This window comes from Scylla paramamosain, chromosome 17, assembly GCF_035594125.1.
Source record: "Scylla paramamosain isolate STU-SP2022 chromosome 17, ASM3559412v1, whole genome shotgun sequence".
Classification (NCBI taxonomy): Eukaryota; Metazoa; Arthropoda; class Malacostraca; order Decapoda; family Portunidae; genus Scylla; species Scylla paramamosain.
In genome coordinates, this window is record NC_087167.1 from 4,042,501 (window position 1) to 4,062,802 (window position 20,302).

The 20,302-nt window shown below is 40.4% G+C and overlaps 1 protein-coding gene across 1 annotated transcript in view; it reads right to left on the minus strand.

The window, feature by feature from the left end:
• Positions 1 to 563: 563 nt before the first annotated feature.
• The window catches only part of LOC135108337 (phenoloxidase 3-like), a 34,857-nt gene continuing 15,118 nt past the window's right edge, over positions 564 to 20,302 (minus strand). Inside the window, exons 2-16 of the mRNA XM_064019218.1 lie at positions 12,093 to 12,205; positions 11,878 to 11,952; positions 11,206 to 11,365; positions 9,743 to 9,849; positions 9,502 to 9,615; positions 8,704 to 8,903; positions 7,664 to 7,814; positions 7,308 to 7,403; positions 6,694 to 6,879; positions 5,948 to 6,076; positions 5,306 to 5,491; positions 4,617 to 4,755; positions 3,879 to 3,989; positions 3,421 to 3,551; positions 564 to 1,305 (exon numbers count right to left, since the gene is read on the minus strand). Coding sequence (XP_063875288.1) covers positions 1,078 to 1,305; positions 3,421 to 3,551; positions 3,879 to 3,989; positions 4,617 to 4,755; positions 5,306 to 5,491; positions 5,948 to 6,076; positions 6,694 to 6,879; positions 7,308 to 7,403; positions 7,664 to 7,814; positions 8,704 to 8,903; positions 9,502 to 9,615; positions 9,743 to 9,849; positions 11,206 to 11,365; positions 11,878 to 11,952; positions 12,093 to 12,205 — 2,126 coding nt within the window. The 3' untranslated portion in view covers positions 564 to 1,077. The remainder of the gene's footprint in view (positions 1,306 to 3,420; positions 3,552 to 3,878; positions 3,990 to 4,616; positions 4,756 to 5,305; positions 5,492 to 5,947; positions 6,077 to 6,693; positions 6,880 to 7,307; positions 7,404 to 7,663; positions 7,815 to 8,703; positions 8,904 to 9,501; positions 9,616 to 9,742; positions 9,850 to 11,205; positions 11,366 to 11,877; positions 11,953 to 12,092; positions 12,206 to 20,302) is intronic.

Here is a 20,302-nt window from a genome sequence, read left to right on the forward strand (position 1 = left end):
TCTTCGAACTAACGACAATGAACTTTGTGTGTGTGTGTGTGTGTGTGTGTGTGTGTGTGTGTGTGTGTTCTCCCCGACTCAGTGCACATTACATCAAAAAAAGTAATACGAGAAAGGGCTTCTCGTCTTCTCCGTGTCTGTGGCGAGGAAGCGAGGGCGGCGTTACGTGCTTCCTGTCGCTACACCACGCCACTCACTGCTGGCAAATCACAACACGACAGTAAGAGCTCCGCGGATGTGGATGCAGAGCCGGATTAAATGCTATTGTGGATAAGATTGCAGATGTCAAAACATCATTCTTTGAGAACGCCGATGCGTTTGCAGATTTATTTTACCAACATATCCCTAGTTGTGGATGCGGATTCGGATGCGGATTCGGGTAATCTTTACACATCACAGTAATGCAAAGTGCGTCCTATCTGACACACAAAGCTCCATAGAGGAGAGAGAGAGAGATAAGGAATACAAAAATAATGCAAATAAATAAATTCAATTACATTAATATAAAAAAAAATATATATATATATAATAAATAAAGGAAGTCAGTACTAAAGGAGAGGAGAATTAGGAAATGTTTTTATTGAACTTTTAACAACAAGTTTGTAAACATAAAATGTAGGTTGCTGCAGTTTTTATGGTTATGTATAGAGAGATCAACTCACATTTACTGACTCAGCACCTGAACCAGACCAACTTGTATTGGTGGGTTTAAATATTCCTTTTATAGTAAAAATCACTTATTTCAGCCATTACTAATATTTCAACAATTAAAAGAATCTTTCTGTCCTGCTACAGGCTTGCTGTATGGAGTTCAGAAAGAAACTTCACATACTAGTAGGGAAAGCTTGCAGAAAATGTACTTCAAACCATTATTATGTCATTACCATCATTAATGTTTTGCCCACACCATTTCCTGCATTGCCCCTGAAACTCCTAACACAGCTCTCTTTAGATCCTCAAGTACTTCTTTAAGACTATATACCTGTCATGTTTGCAGAGAGGTGAAGTGCAGGCCCAACACTCAACACCACATCATCCAGGACCTGTGAGAGTCAACAGGCCACCACTCCACCCACTTTACTGGGTGATCTGAGCATTGGTGAAGGTGATGGTGATATCTTGCATGGCTATGTTGCTGAGGCGTGTCAGATCTGAGGCCCTTCCCACAGGCTTGTTGAGTAGCATGGGCATGGGACGGCGGTCGAAGGGGAAACCCATGGGTCGGGCATCAGGGTAGAGGGCATCCAGAATGCCACAGAATGATGCAGCAGCAGAACAGGAACGGGCACCATCTGGCTGTGCTACCTGAGATTGGTGGAACAAGAGACTGTTTCAAGGATTCGAAACCCTAAAGGAGGAATTTTTCAGGGATTCTAAATCCTAAGGAATTTTTCAGGGATTCTAAATCCTAAGGAATTTTTCAGGGATTCTAAATCCTAAAGGAGGAATTTTTTGATAGATTATGAGTGCAATATGGAATAATGGAGAGGAAGGCAGATGGTTTTGAAATATGTGCCATTCCAGATTATAATCAATCTGACATATTTGGAAGGAGGAGGTAAAGGCAAGCAGCACCTATCATTTTAAAAGGCTGGATAAGAAATAGGTATGAAAAAATAATTCATGTGTATATCCTGGTGAATACTAGAGTGGAACCTTGAGTAATGACAATCTACAAACAACTCATTTAGGATACGAGTCGAACTAATCACAAAAATTTGTCTTGACACATACAACTGGGTCTTACGTAACAAATTACAGTAAATCCTCATTATACTGGACCGTTATAGTGGATTTCCGCATTTAATGGACATGTATGGCTTACAGACCATCCATTAGATAAATATTGGTAAATGAGGCAGAAGGTCCTGCCATTGGCTGGAATATTAAGTGTATTATTAATAATTCACTAAATGCTTACATCATACATGCCACAGTATTTTACACCAGGTACATCTTTGTCATCATCACAAACATTTTATTACACTGACATGTTGGCATGTTTGGAGCTCCCTTCTAGTAGAGCTCATCCTGGTAAGAAATCTTGGTAAGTAGCAGTGGTGGCGAGGAAGTAAGGATGGGAGGGAGGATGTGGATGATGATAGTGATGAGCACACACTGCACTGACCAGGGCAGTGCCGTCTGCCATAATTATGGTATTCCTTTCATAATTTGGTGTTTGTCTGCCATCTGCTATACATTGTCTACCATACACTATGCCATAATGTATAGAAAAATGTCAATTTTTCAAACTGCAGTATAATTTGGGCTGGCCAGCAGTGCAACCCTGGCACCCACAAACTGCTTCTGCCTCAGTCTTACACTGGCAGATGTTAATTAAGGTTGCGGCGCTCCCGACCCATTTACTGCTGCTTTTATCAGATCTTCGCCTTTAAAATCAATGGCTTCACCCCAAGTATAACAAAGGTTTACTGTATAGCTGTAACTCAAGGTTCCACTGTACTACTTCTAAAGAGTTCATTCACTTGTAGTCTGCAACCTGCAACTGTAGCCTAAACTATTTTAGTAGCTCTGTTGTGGTTTAGTCCATGGTTCAGTCAGCTTGCCTCCTGCTTAGCACAGATGCTGGCCTGTACATGTCACAAGTTTTACTTCTCCTCCCTCTATCTCCTTTACTTTGAGCAGTACATTTTTTATTTCTTTGTCAATGGACAGAAGGAGAAGATTATGAACGTGTTAAAGTTGACAAAAAAACAACTTGACAAAAAAACAACTGAAATAATGCAATGGACTTGAAAAATATTTATACCACTCTATGCTTCTTTCTTCATGGAATTACCATGATATCTTAAATACAAACAGGCATGTAACAGAGAAAGCTCTCCTGAACATAGTGTAAGTAACTCTTAGACAAGATGGAAATGTCAGGTGGTAAACAGCTTTCTGTCAAAAGCTGTAGGCATTAGACAACAGTGGCCTAGCATTACGAGGATAAGCATGTGCAAACAAATAAAAAGTTATGTACCACCCTTTCTGCCTGATCTAAAATCTGATAACACCTTCATACTCAGAACTTTTACCATCACATTACATTCTTTTATTTAAATACCCATCACATAACATTCTTTTATTTAAATAATGATAATCCCATGAAAACAAGCAGCATAGAATAAAAAGTAGCACAAAATATTATCAGTTCCTTCCATGACCATCTCAATTGTTTTTTGTTAGTTTTAATTTGATTTCAACTTAATTTATGATCATTCTTCTGTCCAATGAGCAAGAATTTAAGTATGCATTGCGCAAAAAAAAATGCAGATACAGGGAGAAGTAAAACTTGTAGCCTGCACAGGTCAGTGTCTGTTAATGAGACAAGCTGATTATACCACCACTGTAAAAACATCAACTCCTCCTATACAATAATGGTGTTAATATGAACATAAGCACATAAGCACACACCTTATCCTGACTCCAATCAGTGACCATCACAAAGAGCTCAAAGGGCATTCCCTCCTGCTTCCCACGTGGCAGCAGCATATGTTGGGGCCAGCCACACCCACAGAAGTTAAAGAGGGTGTTTTCAGGAGCAACTGTAAACCAAATATAATCTCGGTTCAGTTTCCACCTTCTTGCCTTTCATTTGATGGCTCACATGTACAGTACATAAAGGCCTTATTACATGCATGATGTATTCTTGCAGTCATTAGGGCCACACAAAATTGATCAAATAAAATTCCAGCATAATTCATGGCTTAGGCTAAATTCTAACTTTAAATGTAAGAAGGTCTCATTAAATGAAGTGCAACATGGGCTGACAAACTCATGATACACTGTGTTCATAATTCTACAGGCTTGCTATTTCATCCATGCAGGTGTCACTCATTGATCACTTATGTGCTGTGCTGCTGTTCACTCACCTGGGTTATCTGGGTTTCGCTGTTTCTCCAAGTCACGGAAGGTAAATTCATTTGAGTTTGTGATGGATGAGGAGGTGGATGACCGCTGAATGTGGTTTGTGCCAGATTTCACTGAGGGAATGAGTTACAAGCATGAACAATGTCAAGAAAAATGTCAGGTAAAATTATTTTACTATATGATTTTATAATGTTACCAGCTAATGTAGAATTTCTTAAAGCTTTGTACTCTGTTTGCTATAAAAAAGATGTCTTAGGTTGTAAGTCAGTGTGTGTCAATGTGGTCTTAGGTTCAGGGATGCAACACTTACTTTTAAAATGTCAGAACTCCCAGAACACATTGCAGTCAAGCTGCTATAACAGTGCTGTCATATTTCTCATAATAAATGTTGGTGACAAAGCACAGCTCCAGCTATATTAACAACATTACAGGCTATGGGACATATTTGCAAGGCACATGAATTTAGAAATAGAAGTCAATCAATTGCAATAAATGTTGGTGACAAAGCACAGCTCCAGCTATATTAACAACATTACAGGCTATGGGACATATTTGCAAGGCACATGAATTTAGAAATAGAAGTCAATCAATTGCAACTTACTCCCCTCCCTTCCACAACTCTATAACCATACCAAAACTCTCCCTCATTGCTTCTCCTCCACTCCTAAACATCTCTTTTCCCTTATCCCCCCCATCCCTCTCCTAGTCTTGTTCCTCCTTCCCCTTTTAACGAGACTCACAGTTGTGGGTAAAGCGGTCCATCTCAACCCATAGGAGACGCTGTTCCATGAAGTTCATCTCCACTCCTCTTTCATTAAGTTTGGGCGCCATGAAGATCCTCACTGTCACTTCCTTTGGTAAACTGCCGCTGTTGACCACCTGCAATTGTGCGAGAGGCAGTGAGATCAAATGTATGGAATGTTCAATGGGACAGAACTGTATCAAACAGGTGGAGGAAATCTAAGGTGATGTACGAGGTGTAAGATTATTCCAAATATTCCCAAATTCTGGTTCTTCATAGTTTTTGTGGTACTTACTTTTTTGTCTTCTATCTACATACAATAACACTGTATATTATGCAAGTGTTGGTACAATTATTCCACCGAGTCTATCTACATACAATAACACTGTATATTATGCAAGTGTTGGTACAATTATTCCACTGTGCAGACTCATTTTTACTTCCATGCTTACAATATTTCCCTTTATTATATACACCCTAGAGATCCAACCGTTTTTCTTCCTTGCACAACTCTTTCTCACTTTGCTCTTTTCTCACTTTTCCATTCCTTCATTACCTTCGTTACATATCCAAGTTTCCTTTCCCTCCTTAATTTTACTCCTCTTTTCTCCTCCATTCATTTTACCTTCCCCTTACTCCTCCTCTACATCATCCCCTTCCCTTCCCTCCATCTCTCTCCCACCCCACCTTGATGCTGTAGATGAAGGGATGGTGGTTGAGATGGGGGAGTCGCATCATCACTGGCTTATCAGCATTGAAGTCCAGTCCACGACTCGCCTCAAAGTCCTGAGTGCTCCAGCCAGTGAACAACTGGTTCTTCTGACCCTGGCTCTCTACAGCCACTGACACCACCTCAACTGATGAGAGGGACAGCTGTTGGGAGAGAGAAAGGGCATAAGTAAGAGAAAGGGCCACAAGAAAACAGACAATGAAATAAATTGGGAGACAAATACAGTTATGAAATACGAGGAGAAATAAAAGAAAGTTAGAAAAGTTAATAATAATAATGTAAAAAAGTGATTATTAAGTGTTAACAAAAGATAAAAGAAGGTTGAAAGGGAAAAGGAAGAAGGTACAAAATAAACATAAATAAGCCCTATACATAGTGTTAATCAATCCTGTTTTCTTTATGTTATGCCTTGCAAAGGAAAAATGTGTCCAGTATTTTAAACCAATGTGTAGTATTCACAAACATACTTGATCATAATGTTTCAACAATAAAAATGCATCATATGATACAAACTGTCTTTTCTTGTGTGTGTGTGTGTGTGTGTGTGTGTGTGTGTGCGCATTTGTTTTACAATGAGTTTACACCGCATGTCTCCTTACTTCCTCAGTGGTGTAGGGTGGCTGAGTGAGCTTGTACTCCTGGAAGATGTCGTCAATGTACTTGTGCCAGCGGTAGAACACAGGGTCCCTCATGGCTGTGGCCGTTTCTGACATAACTCCAAGGTTCTCCTGAAGGGAAAGGATGTGGCAAGACAAGTAATAAGTAATAAAAGTAATGAGAACCAAAAAAGAACATTATAAAGTCAACAGTCATGGATAAAAGAAATTGAGAGAGAGAGAGAGAGAGAGAGAGAGAGAGAGAGAGAGAGAGAGATAGAGAGATAGAGATAGAGAATAAATTAATAACAAGCAATCAGATTAACCCATGTTCTCTCAGCAGCAGTGCTGCCTCACTGATTAATGACAAGAGAAAACAAAAACACTGCAAAAATAAATCACACACACATGCACACCCACACACACACACACACATACAGCGATCAGGGAGGAATGGGACAATTTAATCTGGAAGCATTTAGAAACCTTGTCCAGTTGCTTCCTTCATGGCTTGAACAAAGCATAGGAAGGAAGTCAAAAATCAACTTATTACTAGTTTCTTGTTATGTATTTGTTAAGTATTATAGGTGTTTTGTTTTCTTCATTTGAAGTGCGTTTAATCACCTGTGGTCTCATGGTGAACAATATTTTGGCGAGCAGTGTATACCCTTAAGTTGTGCAATGACCTCTCCTAAATAACTAAGTAAATAAATGAAAAGAAGCTTACCTTTTCTTATTCAATGACTAACCTGATGTAAATTGTCTGGGTCATGGGCAGCTGCAATGATCATGTGCCCCACATTGTGCAGGCTGCCATAGAAGGAATAGTTGAGGCTGAGAGTGCCGTCTGCCTCCACTGCATCACTGAGGAGGTCAATCCCACGCTTCTCAGGTGGCTTGATAGTGTCTGTGAGCTTTATTCGGTTACCCTCACGCTGGAAAGAGATTTATTGGAGATGAGTGACATGTTGCATAAATAAATAGAGTGAATTTGGTTCAGAGAGAGAGAGAGAGGAAAGGGCAGAAACCATGAAGGATTCACATTGGGCAAGAAAAACATGTTTGAAGAGGAGAAAGTATAATGGGTGGTAAAATGTGAAATGGAAGGATAGGGAAGTGTAGCAAGATATTAAGGAAACAGGAAAGATTGAATAATGTAACAAAAAATGGTGGTAGAAAGTGAAACAGAGCAACAGAAAAATACAGTAAGAAAAGGCAATAGAAAGTGGAATGGAAGGATAGGGAATGTAGCAAGAAAGGATGGCAAGGATGGCAAGGAAGTGGAGAGAAGAAAAATTGTAGCAGGGGTACAGGAGAAATGGAAATATAGACAATGGCAGGCACAAGGTTTTGAAATCCTTACATCAAGAAGATAGCCCTGATGAATAGCATCCATGATCCTGCTGTGCCACTGCTCCAGGTCAGAGACCTGAGACCTCACATCATCACGGCTGGAGTCCTGTGAGAGGCAGACGTCAGAGGGTTTACATCTACTGTACTGTGGTTTCTTTTCTTTACGACATTAGAAAGGAGACAGTTCCAGGTTCCTAAAAAACTATTTTTTCCCAGTTCCATGTTCCTAAAAATCTATTTTTTCCATTTCCTACAGCTACAAGGTTATTTAAGAAAGATGATTACTATAGTTATATCAGTTCTTGGGAGGTCTGATTCTTTCTTGTGTGTGTGTGTGAATGCTCAAACATGGCTATTCTCTCCCACCTGCATTAACGTGTTGTCCTGCCGGGAACCCCATGTCTGGCCAGCGTTGTTGATGGTCAGCTTGGGGAAATAGCCATCAGGAATGGGGATGCGCCAGTTGCTCAGTTTCTGCACTCTGTTGAGACCGACACTCAGGCGATCCATGTCGTAACTGGTGGAGGAAAAAATGGGTCAGAGGCATTCACTCCACCTTGCTCTCCCTCAGCCTTTCCTCTTGGTAGCCCATGCACTCTACTCTTCCTTCTATGCACTTACTTTATTGTTTTTATGACTACTACCTACTCTCTCCTTACTTCTTCCTTCATTCCATGACACCAATTTCCTTGCAGAATGTACCTTTTCTAACACTCCTCCCATCCATTTCATACTTCCTTCTTTCCTTCCTTCCTTCCTTCCTTCCTTCCTTCCTTCCTTCCTTCTTCACTACAACTTCCTTTCTTACTCTATGGTCTTTACTCCTAAATTCTTGTCCCTGCTCCCTCCTCTCTCAGGCTATTTCCTTCATTTGTTTTCTCCTCTTCCTTCTTTGTCAGAAGTTTTTTAAGTTTTCTTATTTTCACACTCCATAACTGACCAATACTCTGTCTCTGTGTGTCTGTGTCTCCCCCCCCAAGTGTGTGACGTTTCCCTTCCTGTTTGTTAGAGACCTGACTTGATCCCCCCCCCCCCCAGTCGCCCGCCCTTCTGCCTGTCATGCGCCTCGTGTCGTGTGAGGGCCCGCCCTTCTGCCTGTCGTGCGCCTCGTTCGTGTGAGGGACCGCCCTTCTGCCTGTTGTGCGCCTCGTGTCGTGTGAGGGCCCGCCCTTCTGCCTGTTGTGCGCCTCGTGTCTCTGTCTCTGTCTCTGCTACATCCCCATCACACTTCACCACTTTTTATCAAACAGATTGAGTTGTCTTCTTTCAGTTGATTCAGTTAAGGATCACAACAATGCATCACTCATTTCCCTCTCTCTACCTTCTATATCTTTTGTTACAACCATCATATGCACATTTTCCTTCAATGTATCCATAAAGCTTTTCACTGGTCTCTCTGCACTCACCGAGCAAGCATTTGTTGGTGCATGTAGAAGAACAGCTCCCCCTTGCGGTCTCTTGTCACACCAAGCCCCACAGGGTAGACAAGATGCCAGTGCCAGTGGTGGGAATTAATGCCAAAGTCCTCACGCCAGTAAGCTACTCGGTGCTCAGGCTTGAGGTGAGTGCTGGAGAACTCTGGTCCATATTCTGTTACTACTATCTCCTGTAAAACAGAGAAGAGAAGAGAATGAAGGATAGTAAACAAGGTGTTAAGAGATGAGGGATGAAGGAATGGAAAAAAGGAGCAACATGAAGGTGAAGAAGGGAGATAGGGAGACAAGTATCAGTGATACTGATGAATCAATAATGCAAGGAAAATAATTATCAGATAACCAATAATGCCCACCTATAGTGATGTGTCAGATGTAGGGGCAATTAGTGTTGAGGATACTGTTCATTTTCTGCCTATTTTGTTTACTTTCCTTCTGAAGGATTTGCTGTTCCAAAATTACTTTCATTGTAAATGTTGTGCACATTATAGGTTGAAACTACCTGTTCATTTTCTGCCTATTTTGTTCACTTTCCTTCTGAAGGATTTGCTGTTCCAAAATTACTTTCATTGTAAATGTTGTGCACATTATAGGTTGAAACTACCTAATTATTCTATTTTCCTTTATTTTTAATAGTAAAAATTTGTTCTGAATAAGAATTCTCAGGACACAGATACAGATTGCATGTGTGAACAAACTAAATTCATGTTCAGAGGTTCTACTGGAAATACGAGAAGACAGCACGAGCCAGTACAACAGACACACACTTACTTGGTCAGGGATGGATTTCTTGGCCTCCTGTTCCATCTCTGACACGGTGGTGACTGGCACGAACATGCTTGGGAAGATCTCCACAATGCTAGGTAGGTGCAAATGTCTCATCTCCTGTAATGTAACACAATTACTATGCTTACACATTACATAGAAATAGAAATGCAAAAATTTCTAAACTCCTAAGTAGACACACACACACAGAGTATATTTCTGAAATAATACTTATATGTTTCCTTACTGGCTTCCTGATGATTACAAAGGATAGGGCAAAGATGAAAAGCTTCTCGTTGACAAATCCCCGCACCTCCTCCACCCTCTGCCCGAGCTCCTTCACACTGCTTGCCTCTGTGTGGATGACAGTAAAGTTAACAAAATGGCAAACAAAAGCAAAGAGGAGAAGATGGGCATTATTTAGGAGATATACACTACATTCAGGTAAGGTAAGGTTTTAAGAGATTATGTTATATTGAAGTTTGTTTTAGCTTGAAAGGATAAGACAGCAAAACAGAAATATGCAAGGCCGAGAAGGAAAAGATCCAGCATGAAAATGTACCATAATGAGTTCCTTAACATTCCTTGACAGTCTTTATTCATCCCTCTTATTAGGAACATAATCAATCGATTATCCACCACTAGCTAATCTGAGTTACAGCAGGAAAATGTTCACAAAAGAAGAGTGCATTCAATAGACAGTGTTGCTGGGTTGAGGTGCTGCAGCTTAGTTCCACCTTAGTATTCCATCTTACATATATCTTTGAACTTGCATTGTGAGTAATGATTGAAATAGTTCCACCTTAGTATTCCATCTTACTGTGAGTAATGATTGAAATGCCTAAGATACGGAGATTCCCTTCTGTGACACCTGTTCCTAGTCCTGATGCCATTTCCCAAGCTGTGGATGGCTAAAGTAGTACAAAAACTTGGTAAATATGTATAGTTATACTGAGGAGTTGTGTGATGGGAATACCTCATCATGACATGGGCAGGTCACACAGTGCTTCTGGTGAAAAGGATGACTAAAATGAATTGACATAGAAGGATTCACTTAGGAGATAAAAGGAAAGCATGTACAACTTCTACTGACAACAAAGAACTGGCTTTCTTGCATGTGGTTTGGAGTCAAAGAGTTGTGGTCTCACTGGAGTACAAAATAATGGTGAATAAGGAAGAGAAACCTAGTAATCAATGATGGATTGGAAAAGGCAATGATGAAAGAGTTTATAACAAGCCAGATATAAGTGAAAGGGATGTCAGTTCAGTAATAATAGTAACTAGAAGGGTAGATAAAAATTATAAAAAAAAAAGTCAACCATTAAAATAGACCAGTACCAAGGAAAAGTTAAAGGACACATCATTGAGGCAGTCATGGTCATAAACTACAAAAGCCAGTTAATCTTCACATGGCAGCTCTTGAAATGGCCTAGCTATACGAGAGAGAGAGAGAGAGAGAGAGAGAGAGAGAGAGAGAGAGAGAGAGAGAGAGAGAGAGAAAATGCATAATGTGAAGCTCTTGAAATGGCCTAGCTATACGAGAGAGAGAGAGAGAGAGAGAGAGAGAGAGAGAGAGAGAGAGAGAGAGAGAATGCATATAAACATCTTATTCTCATCATTAGCAATCAGCCTCATCACCAAAGGAACACTTACAAAACAGCACTGCCCTTCACACCCTCACATTCACCCACGTCTGAAGCAGCACCTCACCTATGAAGTAGTCGCAGAGTTCCTTGGCGGCCAGACGATGGCTCTCGACGAAGATAGAGAAGATGGTGCCTCTGGGAATGGAGCGAGCAAGGGGCAACCGCTGAGGTGGCGGCTCACTTCCTACCACACGGGTACCCACTTCAAACACGATAGGATGATCCTGGAGGAGATGAAAAGAGAAGCATGAAATGTAAAACACACACACACACACACACACACACAACGCTACAAAAGCGTAATAAGAGAAGATAAATAAACAAGAACCCAACGTTAGGAGAACACAACATGAAAATGAACAAGAAAACAAAAAAGATCAGCAGGATGCGTTTCCAAAGGAGTGTGGAAACTATATAAGAGTACACAAATTTAACGAGAAAAAAAAAAAGGCTTCACCTGGTTCTATGTTAATACAAATAGGTGAGGTGACCAAGAGAACCATGCACGGTTCAAACGAACAGAACAAGGTCAGTTCCGAGGCGCAAATGTGCATTCATGCATCAAAGAGTGTTCATGCATTTAAAGACTACTCATCAATATACAATTACAGGAGTGGATAGGGCGAGGTAACAAAGCTAACCGTGCACTGTAGCACAGTACTAGATAGACATCTCCATGCAGGACTTATCTTCCTGCTACACTCTGACCGTGAAGATAAGTGTTGGTCAGACGCACCTCCGATATTCTCTTTTCTAGCGTACTGAACAGGTTCACATCCACATCCGCGGCTTTCCCATTTCGAGGTTGTCTCTATGGAGGAATGAGTAAGATTGCTGTGGTGAATAAAGAATCTCTCTCTCTCTCTCTCTCTCTCTCTCTCTCTCTCTCTCTCTCTCTCTCTCTCTCTCTCTCTCTCTCTCTCTCTCTCTCTCTCTCTCTCTCTCTCTCACCTTTCCTTGAGTCGGCAGCCGGAAGGGTCGCTCGAGCATGTCCAACACTTGCTTCTGTTCACTGTCCATGGTGACCAACAGGTGCTTGGTGGTGTGGCTGAGATGGGGCTCTTCTGCTTGTAGAGGGAACGAGTGGAGGTTATTATTAATGCAGTACAAAATTAAAACACGAAATCCGTTAATGTTGTTTTCTTTGATATAAAGGCTATATCAACTGATATTGATACATATCAGAATATATTAATGGTAGGCCAGTTGCTCCCTGAAAAGGCGCCGTCACACTAGTACACTTTCCATCAACTCCGGCTGACGGAATGCATTTTTTTTTTTCTCTCGACCGTGAAGTCTAGTCCCGAGGCAAGCCAAGCCACCACAACATACACGCCTAGACACATTCTGCAGCTTCGGGAAAACTGTTGTGAGCCAAGGGGAGTTACTTTTTTTTCTGATATTTATATCTATTCATTTATCTTGAATTTCTTAGTGTTCCTCAGGTAAGGCCCACCAAATACCAATTTTGACACCATAACGCCTAAGAGTAGGCTACTCAAGTTCGAAGGCCAACGTGTGCGGAGTCACTACAGCCTGCGTCCGTATTCTGAAGCGTTTTGGGCTTTCACAAAGACAGTTTCTGAAGACCACAGAGATGATTAGCTGCATTGCCATGGGTATTGGTCAACTGACAGTGCAGAATCTTTGTTAAACGATCACAACAATAATGTAAACGTTAAAAACGTCAATAACTTTCACTAATCTGTTAAAAGTAGTGGAGATGTCATGCCGAAACATAACAGTCCTGGAATACTTAGTGGGGAAAAGAAACAACTCAAATGAGGGATATGATAATGAAGTACATAAATTTAGGTTTGAAAAAAAAAGAAAAAAGTTTCGCTTGGTAGAGTGAAATTAGCGTGAGTCTGCTAAGGTAACTTGCATTGTGCCGAAAGGGTATACAGATAAAAAAATGTCAACACGGTGATAAGTATTAATGTCTTAAGTGAGGAAACTATTTAAGTGAGTAACTTAAGTGAGGAACTATTAAGCGCACACAAACACACACACCTATGACCGTAAGTTGGCGCGGGGCGAGACGCGAGTAAAGTCCTGCCGAAGTTGCCTACATATATATACTCTCAGACGGCCCCACTCCTCCCATGCTCCCACTCCCTTAGTCTGCCTCCCTTTCTCCTTCCGTGAAATGGTTGGGTAACACGTTCTGACCTCCACAATAATTTTCCTACAGAACTCTCCACCCTCAAGCAACCTTACCAGGCCTAAACAAGAAATGCCACTGTAGGCCTACAGGCTTTATATAGCTTCCCTTATGTTCTACTTGAAGTACTTAATAAAATTGCTAGTACACTTTTACATAACTAAGAATGACTTTGATTAACTCTTTGGCGGCAGCATCAGCAATCTTATTATTATTATTATTATTATTATTAGAAGTAGTAGTAGTAGTTGTGGTGGTAGTAGTAGTTGTGGTGGTAGAAGCAGCATCAGCAGCAGTGGGAGTGGTAGTAGAAGCAGTTGTAGTAGTAGAAGTAGCAGTAGTAGAAGAAGCATCAGCAGCAGTGGGAGTGGTAGTAGAAGCATCAGCAGCAGTGGGAGTGGTAGTAGAAGCAGCAGCAGCAGTGGTAGTAGAAGCAGCATCAGTAGCAGAAGTAGTAATAGTAGAAGCAGCAAAAGTAGTAGTAGTAATAGTAGAAGCAGCAAAAGTAGTAGTAGTAATAGTAGAAGCAGCAAAAGTAGTAGTAGTAATAGTAGAAGCAGCAAAAGTAGTAGTAGTAATAGTAGAAGCAGCAAAAGTAGTAGTAGTAATAGTAGAAGCAGCAAAAGTAGTAGTAGTAATAGTAGAAGCAGCAAAAGTAGTAGTAGTAATAGTAGAAGCAGCAAAAGTAGTAGTAGTAATAGTAGAAGCAGCAAAAGTAGTAGTAATAGTAGTATTTAAGTTAACGCAATGCATAATTGGTATCAAACAAGAAGAAAAAAAACAACGCAATAAAGCAGAGAAAGGAAACAAGAAACAATAATAGGAAAAAAATACAAATCACTCATACAGATTCCTCCATAGGCCTACTGAATTCCTCCATAGGCCTACTGAATCCAACGCCTCTCTCTCTCAAGTCATGATTGCTTACGTCACTATTCTGCGTCAGAGGAGAAGAGCTGTTAGGTGTATTGGAACACGAAACCTTATCTGTGGTCGAAGTAGGAAAAGAATTAGCAAGATTAAGCCTAACGTGAAATGTATGAAGAAATGAAGAAATACGAATACACGGAAATAGATACTAAGGAAATGCCTGCATCTACACCATCAGAATGGATTAATAACTTCCCTTAACAGCTGGGAGGAGGAGAAGCGGTAATTAATGAAATGATTTAACAGCTGGGAGGAGGAGAAGCGGTAATTAATGAAATGACAAGCCATAGCAGTGCACTTTCGCCACTTATTGCCAACACCTACTGAAGAATTACTGTGATAATAATAATAATAATAATAATACAGTAATTCTTCAGTTGGTATTTGCGATGGATGGCAAAAATGCATTACTAAGGCGTGTCATTTCATTAATTCTCTGTTCTTCTCTTCCCTGTTATTATTAGTTATTATTATTATTATCATTATTATTATTATCATTAACAGAATCATTAACAGAATCATCCTTAAAATATAATTATCATCACCATTACTATCAGGAACAACCGTCCTCTGCTTCCTGTAAGTATAATAATAATAGAAGCAATAATAATAATAATGCAACAAGAACAATAATGATAATATACATATAAAAAAAAAGATTCGGGAGGTAAAAAATCGTTAGAAGCAATAATAATAATAATGCAACAAGAACAATAATGATAATATACACAAAAAAAAGATTCGGGAGGTAAAAAATCGTTATAATCATGCTACAATGCTGACATGGCTTTGATATGACAACACAAAGCACGTATTTTCAAACACTGTGGCTCTTGACCTTGACGAGTTTTAGCAGGCTGTGGTGGATGTTACTAGGATTTTCAAGGGTGTATGTATGGTTCTAGTAATAATCTAATAAGTATTCTGTCATTGAATCAATAGAAAAAACATACATCTACGAGGACCTGACTAATGATACAGGAAAACTCGTACATCCCGGCTCAAATCCACTAGTTTTATTTATTTACTATTATTTATTATTATTATTTTTATTTATTTATTTACTATTTTTTATTTTTTTTGGGTGGGGGAACGAAGTCGGTGTGTCTGATATCGGCCGGTCCTTTCGTCTCGGCAAGGTTTCGGCGGTCACAATATCACTGCAAGACAAATAACACTGGCAAGATTCTTTTCGGGATTTCCCAGTTAAAACATTAGTCCTTGAGAAAGCCAGTGGAAAAAATTTTTCAAACTCAGTACGTAGCAGTGTCTCGGTCTCATCCACACCCTGGAGAGTACCGGTACTACTGGAGTGACGGCTCACTTCACCACGGTGCCTTTCCATGTGGGCATCCAGCTTAATGAAAAGGCAGTCTGGCCCAGCATGCCCTTCAGGATGGTACAGTGAACCCTGTCTCACAGTACACCCTGATTGAGGTTTTATAATTAACGCTCAGATTTTTTCTTTTTTTATGTAGGAGGGGTCACTGGCAGAGAGAGAGAGAGAGAGAGAGAGAGAGAGAGAGAGAGAGAGAGAGAGAGAGAGAGAGAGAGGCTCAATGAGATGCCAGTACCCAGTCAAAAGCGGTCGTCAAAAATTGAAGGCTAAGCGTCTTGACTGGTATGCATAGTCGAAGTAGCTCCCTCTTCGTACACTTTTTGCCGATTTCCTTTCGTTAATGCGCGACATTTCTATTGCATATGAATGTTGTGTAACTAATAATTAATTTTCCATTCATAAGCTTCGTGCAATATAAACTGCTCTTGTGACATGCAGTATTTTTTTGTCGATTAGCTTTTTTCATGTGCGAAATATCAAATCAATGTTTTATAAATTCTTATAATTTTGTTGATAAATACTTAAAAAAAAAAACTTTTGTACAATGGACAAACTATCTTTTTAAGGATTCGCTTCCGTTAATACAAGAAATAATCAATCCTTCATGACTAAATGAGGTTTCACTGATATATTTCTATACTTTAAATATAAAGTAAAATAAGGTGAGGCTTCGTTGATACATGTTCTTATACACAATTCAAGCATGTATTTTCCTCACACGCAGTGCTTCTGGCCATTCCCATTCTTGGATGTAACAGTATTCACAATGCAGGGCCAGAGTTCTAGTGGCAGCAGGACATTGAGGTCAAGACACGGGAGGTGCCTGGCTGACTGAGGCAAGAATACTGATTGATTTCATTCGCTCGTCCAGTCCTAAGCCAGAGATAACAGGCGACCTCACTTTTGGCGGAGTGGCTGGGGCGTTACCCGGCCTGCTCGACACACTCTTGGCAGCGAGGTCTTCACCTTGCATGGCAGCACGATTTTGTTAGTCATTTATGTTTTAATGGAACTGTAAGCCATTACTGTTTGGATTTATCACGGTGGTTACGGTTCACATCAAATTCCAGTACTTAATATAGTTTGTGGATTTTTAATAAGTTTTAAATAGAATAAAAACTACAAACCACACACACACACGCTATTTTATCGTATTTTATATATATTTTTTTCTCATTTTCATCTCGGCACAAATTCAAATCAGTTAGTTTTCCTAACTTTTCTTTAATATTCACTCAAATTGTCACTTTTCACCTCCATACAGATGAAACCACAGCACTTTTTCTCCCCACAATATTTTTTCCTCACTTTCATTATTAATTTATGTCAATCTACAGCATCTATACATCAAACTGACATCTCCACAAAAGAAGCGTCTCTCCCCCCCACACACAAACCAACACGCAAGCAACATAAATCTTCCTCCCTTTTCCTTACCATATTTATTAATAATTCTGCGCATTCATTGACTTTTCTAACTAACAAATACCTTCACAATATCAATCATCACACTTCATATAACTACTAATCTACTTATCTTAACCAACTAATCTTAACCTACTTGCTAACTATCCAGCTAACTAAATAACTAGCCAATCAACTAACACTAACTATCAGGTATTAATCTCTTTATATATATATCAACATATCCATTTACGTTAATAAACTTACTATTCAATTAAGTAACACCTTCAAACTATCAGGCACTACCATATTTCTCTATACATCTATCAATCAACTGAACTACGTAACTAACAATATCAGACACCACCACACTTCTATTTATACATCCACCAGTTCACAGGTGTTCACAGGTGTTACCGAGCTGATGAACGAACGGGATTTCCTTTCCAGCACTAACATAAACAACACCCAAGCAAGGAGGCACCACCAGGCATCAATTAGGAAGTAACGGGAGAAAATTAAACATGGCATAAAAAGAAATGCATGAAAAAAAAAGAAAAAGAAAACACCCAAGCAAGGAGGCACCACCAGGCATCAATTAGGAAGTAACGGGAGAAAATTAAAACATGGCATTGAAAGAAATGAATAAAAAAAAAAAAAAATAATAAAACTGGTGTACTACTATTCTGACAGCATATACAAGTGTTAATATTCTGCTATAGAAAAAAAAAATAAATAAAAACAAATAAAGAGAGAGAGGCAAAAGAAATCCCATAATTTATCCTGGTGTGTGTGCGTGTGTGTGTGTGTGTGTGTGTGTGTGTGTGTGTGTGTGTGTGTGTGTGTGTGTGTGTGTAGTGGGTGGGTGGTTATGTGTGCGCAAAAGGAGATCAGATCCTTTTGATTTTCCTTTTATTTGTCCATCTACCTGTCAATCACTATCTGCATTTCTCTTCCTCTCTCTTCTCTCTCTACCCTTTTTAAGATCTCAACTTTGTTTCTTTTCCCTGTCATTTCCTCCTTTCCTTTCTTCTAATTCATTCACTCCCACATTACCCTACTCTTCCATCCAAGCTATGTACATCGCCCTCCTCCGCCTCCTCCTCTCCATCACAACACTGAAGGATGATTAGCATATGAATAGCTCCTCTCCCCTATGTATTGCACACTTGCCGATACAGTTCACATGAGTCTGCCTTGTAAAAGTGTGGCTGCACAACCTGTCGTTTTCTCTCATGCGCTGAGTCATCTTTCTCAAGTTTCATGAGGTGCATCTTTGTTAAATGTGAGAGAGAGAGAGAGAGAGAGAGAGAGAGAGAGAGAGAGAGAGAGAGAGAGAGAGAGAGAGAGAGAGAGAGAGAGAGAGAGACCAACGGTAATTAAATGTTTTGATGCAGTGTGTTATGGGAAAGAATATTACCTGTAGCCACACACCTGTTATTCCTTGCACGTTACTGACTCGGTAAATTCCTATACCACCATGGCACGGAATGTCTGGCAAACCTGGCCCCTTATTCTGCAAAGCTCAGGGCCCTCATTGAGTAAAGTGTTCGACATTGAGCAAGTCCTCCCTCTCTGTAGGTGGCACTGTACTAATTACAAAGGCCGGTAAGATAATTAGTCTGTTTCTCTGTCTTATTTATTTGATGATGCAGATTATACAATATACCGTCACTAAAAATCATGAAAGCACAATTGAAAGCCCAAAGAACCCAAAAAACTTCCATTATATCTATAAGTGGAGGCAAGACGTCGAAATGTTTGAAAATACGATCCTTGAATACGCACTTTACAACATCAGAGTTCGTAAAGCCTTATTACACCAAGGATCCAGAATTATGAACACCTGTTAAAGTTGATTGACTGATTGACTAACTGACTGACTGAAAGAAACTGGCACACAACAAGACCATACGGCGCCAAAATCTAAAGACTTGCCCAAAATATTCAATAGCGATGTGCATTTTTTTTTATTTCTTTAATTTTCACGTGAATTTGAGAGAGAGAGAGAGAGAGAGAGAGAGAGAGAGAGAGAGAGAGAGAGAGAGAGAGAGAGAGAGAGAGAGAGAGAGAGAGAATAGACTATACATTCATTGCCAAGTTGCAGGTAGAGCAGCACTGCGAATCAACGACATTCAGGTAGTGTGGAGAAGCAACGGGGTACTCAGACCCCGGCCTGAGTACCCCAGGACTATGTCGCCACTAACTGCGGGATCTGTGACTGCTTGCAACATCAGTCAGGCCGTGTCATTGCCCAACACCACGCACATCCATCAACGTCAGGATAGGTGCTCCCTGGCTGGCTTAGTGTCCATCACCACTACCACCTCTCGAGTCATCACGCTGTGCTGCATAACAATACCAGTAACAAAATTAATCTCAGAAATATTAGTTTAATTATTTCAGCTCGACTTTGATCAGTTTGTGAACGTGAACTCACGAATGATGCCTCCCTAGGGTGATGCACTGAACACCACGAGTACGTGGCTGCACCAAGAGAAGCAGGTGTGAACAGTGTGCGTGACGGTACGCCTCGGACTTGCCTCGTGGCCTTCGTACTCTCACTGGACAGGTGAGAGAGAGACAATCACATACCGCTGATGCAAGTGAGGTGTGCAGGTGAGTCACGATCGTGGGCTACACCTGCGTTAAATGCTTCACCGTTTTTACACGTGTACGGCTGCACGCCACTCACACACCTGCAGCCTAAAAGACTTAAAATGGATAGAAGCTTTCCTTCCAAAGTTCATACACCTCATGATGAATGTTTATGTACCTCTTCAGAGCGCGGCGGCAGGGGAGGTGAGAATTGTAATACGGTGCATGCAGTGCAGGGCATAATATTTCACATGGTTTGAATATTATTGCCTTAATTAATGTAAATCTTAGCTAAAGGATGTATTTTGAGTGAAAACCACTTAATTCAGTGTTCAAGCATGGCACCCGTGCTGTATATAACCATGGCAGCATTACGATCATCAGCAGCACTGCCAAGCTGCATACAGTGTGCTGTATGTATTGAAGTGACGACCCAAGGCTTGTAGCAAGTCAGGCGGGTAAGTCAGGCGGGGAGTGTCTTCAGCTTACCGAGGTTCATGCATGTTGTTCTTGGATTTCGCTTGGACGGAGATAAATAAATGACTTGACAAAAACTGCACTTGTAGTTTCGTCACAATGTACTTGAATATCATTGGCTGTCGCTGCTTCGGAGATACTGTTCCTTTTCTATTTACTATCAATTACCTATTGTGAATATTTTTATTCATTTACTTATGTCAGGTTACGGAACAGCTATACCGTCACAACAGAGTTGTACGTGTAATA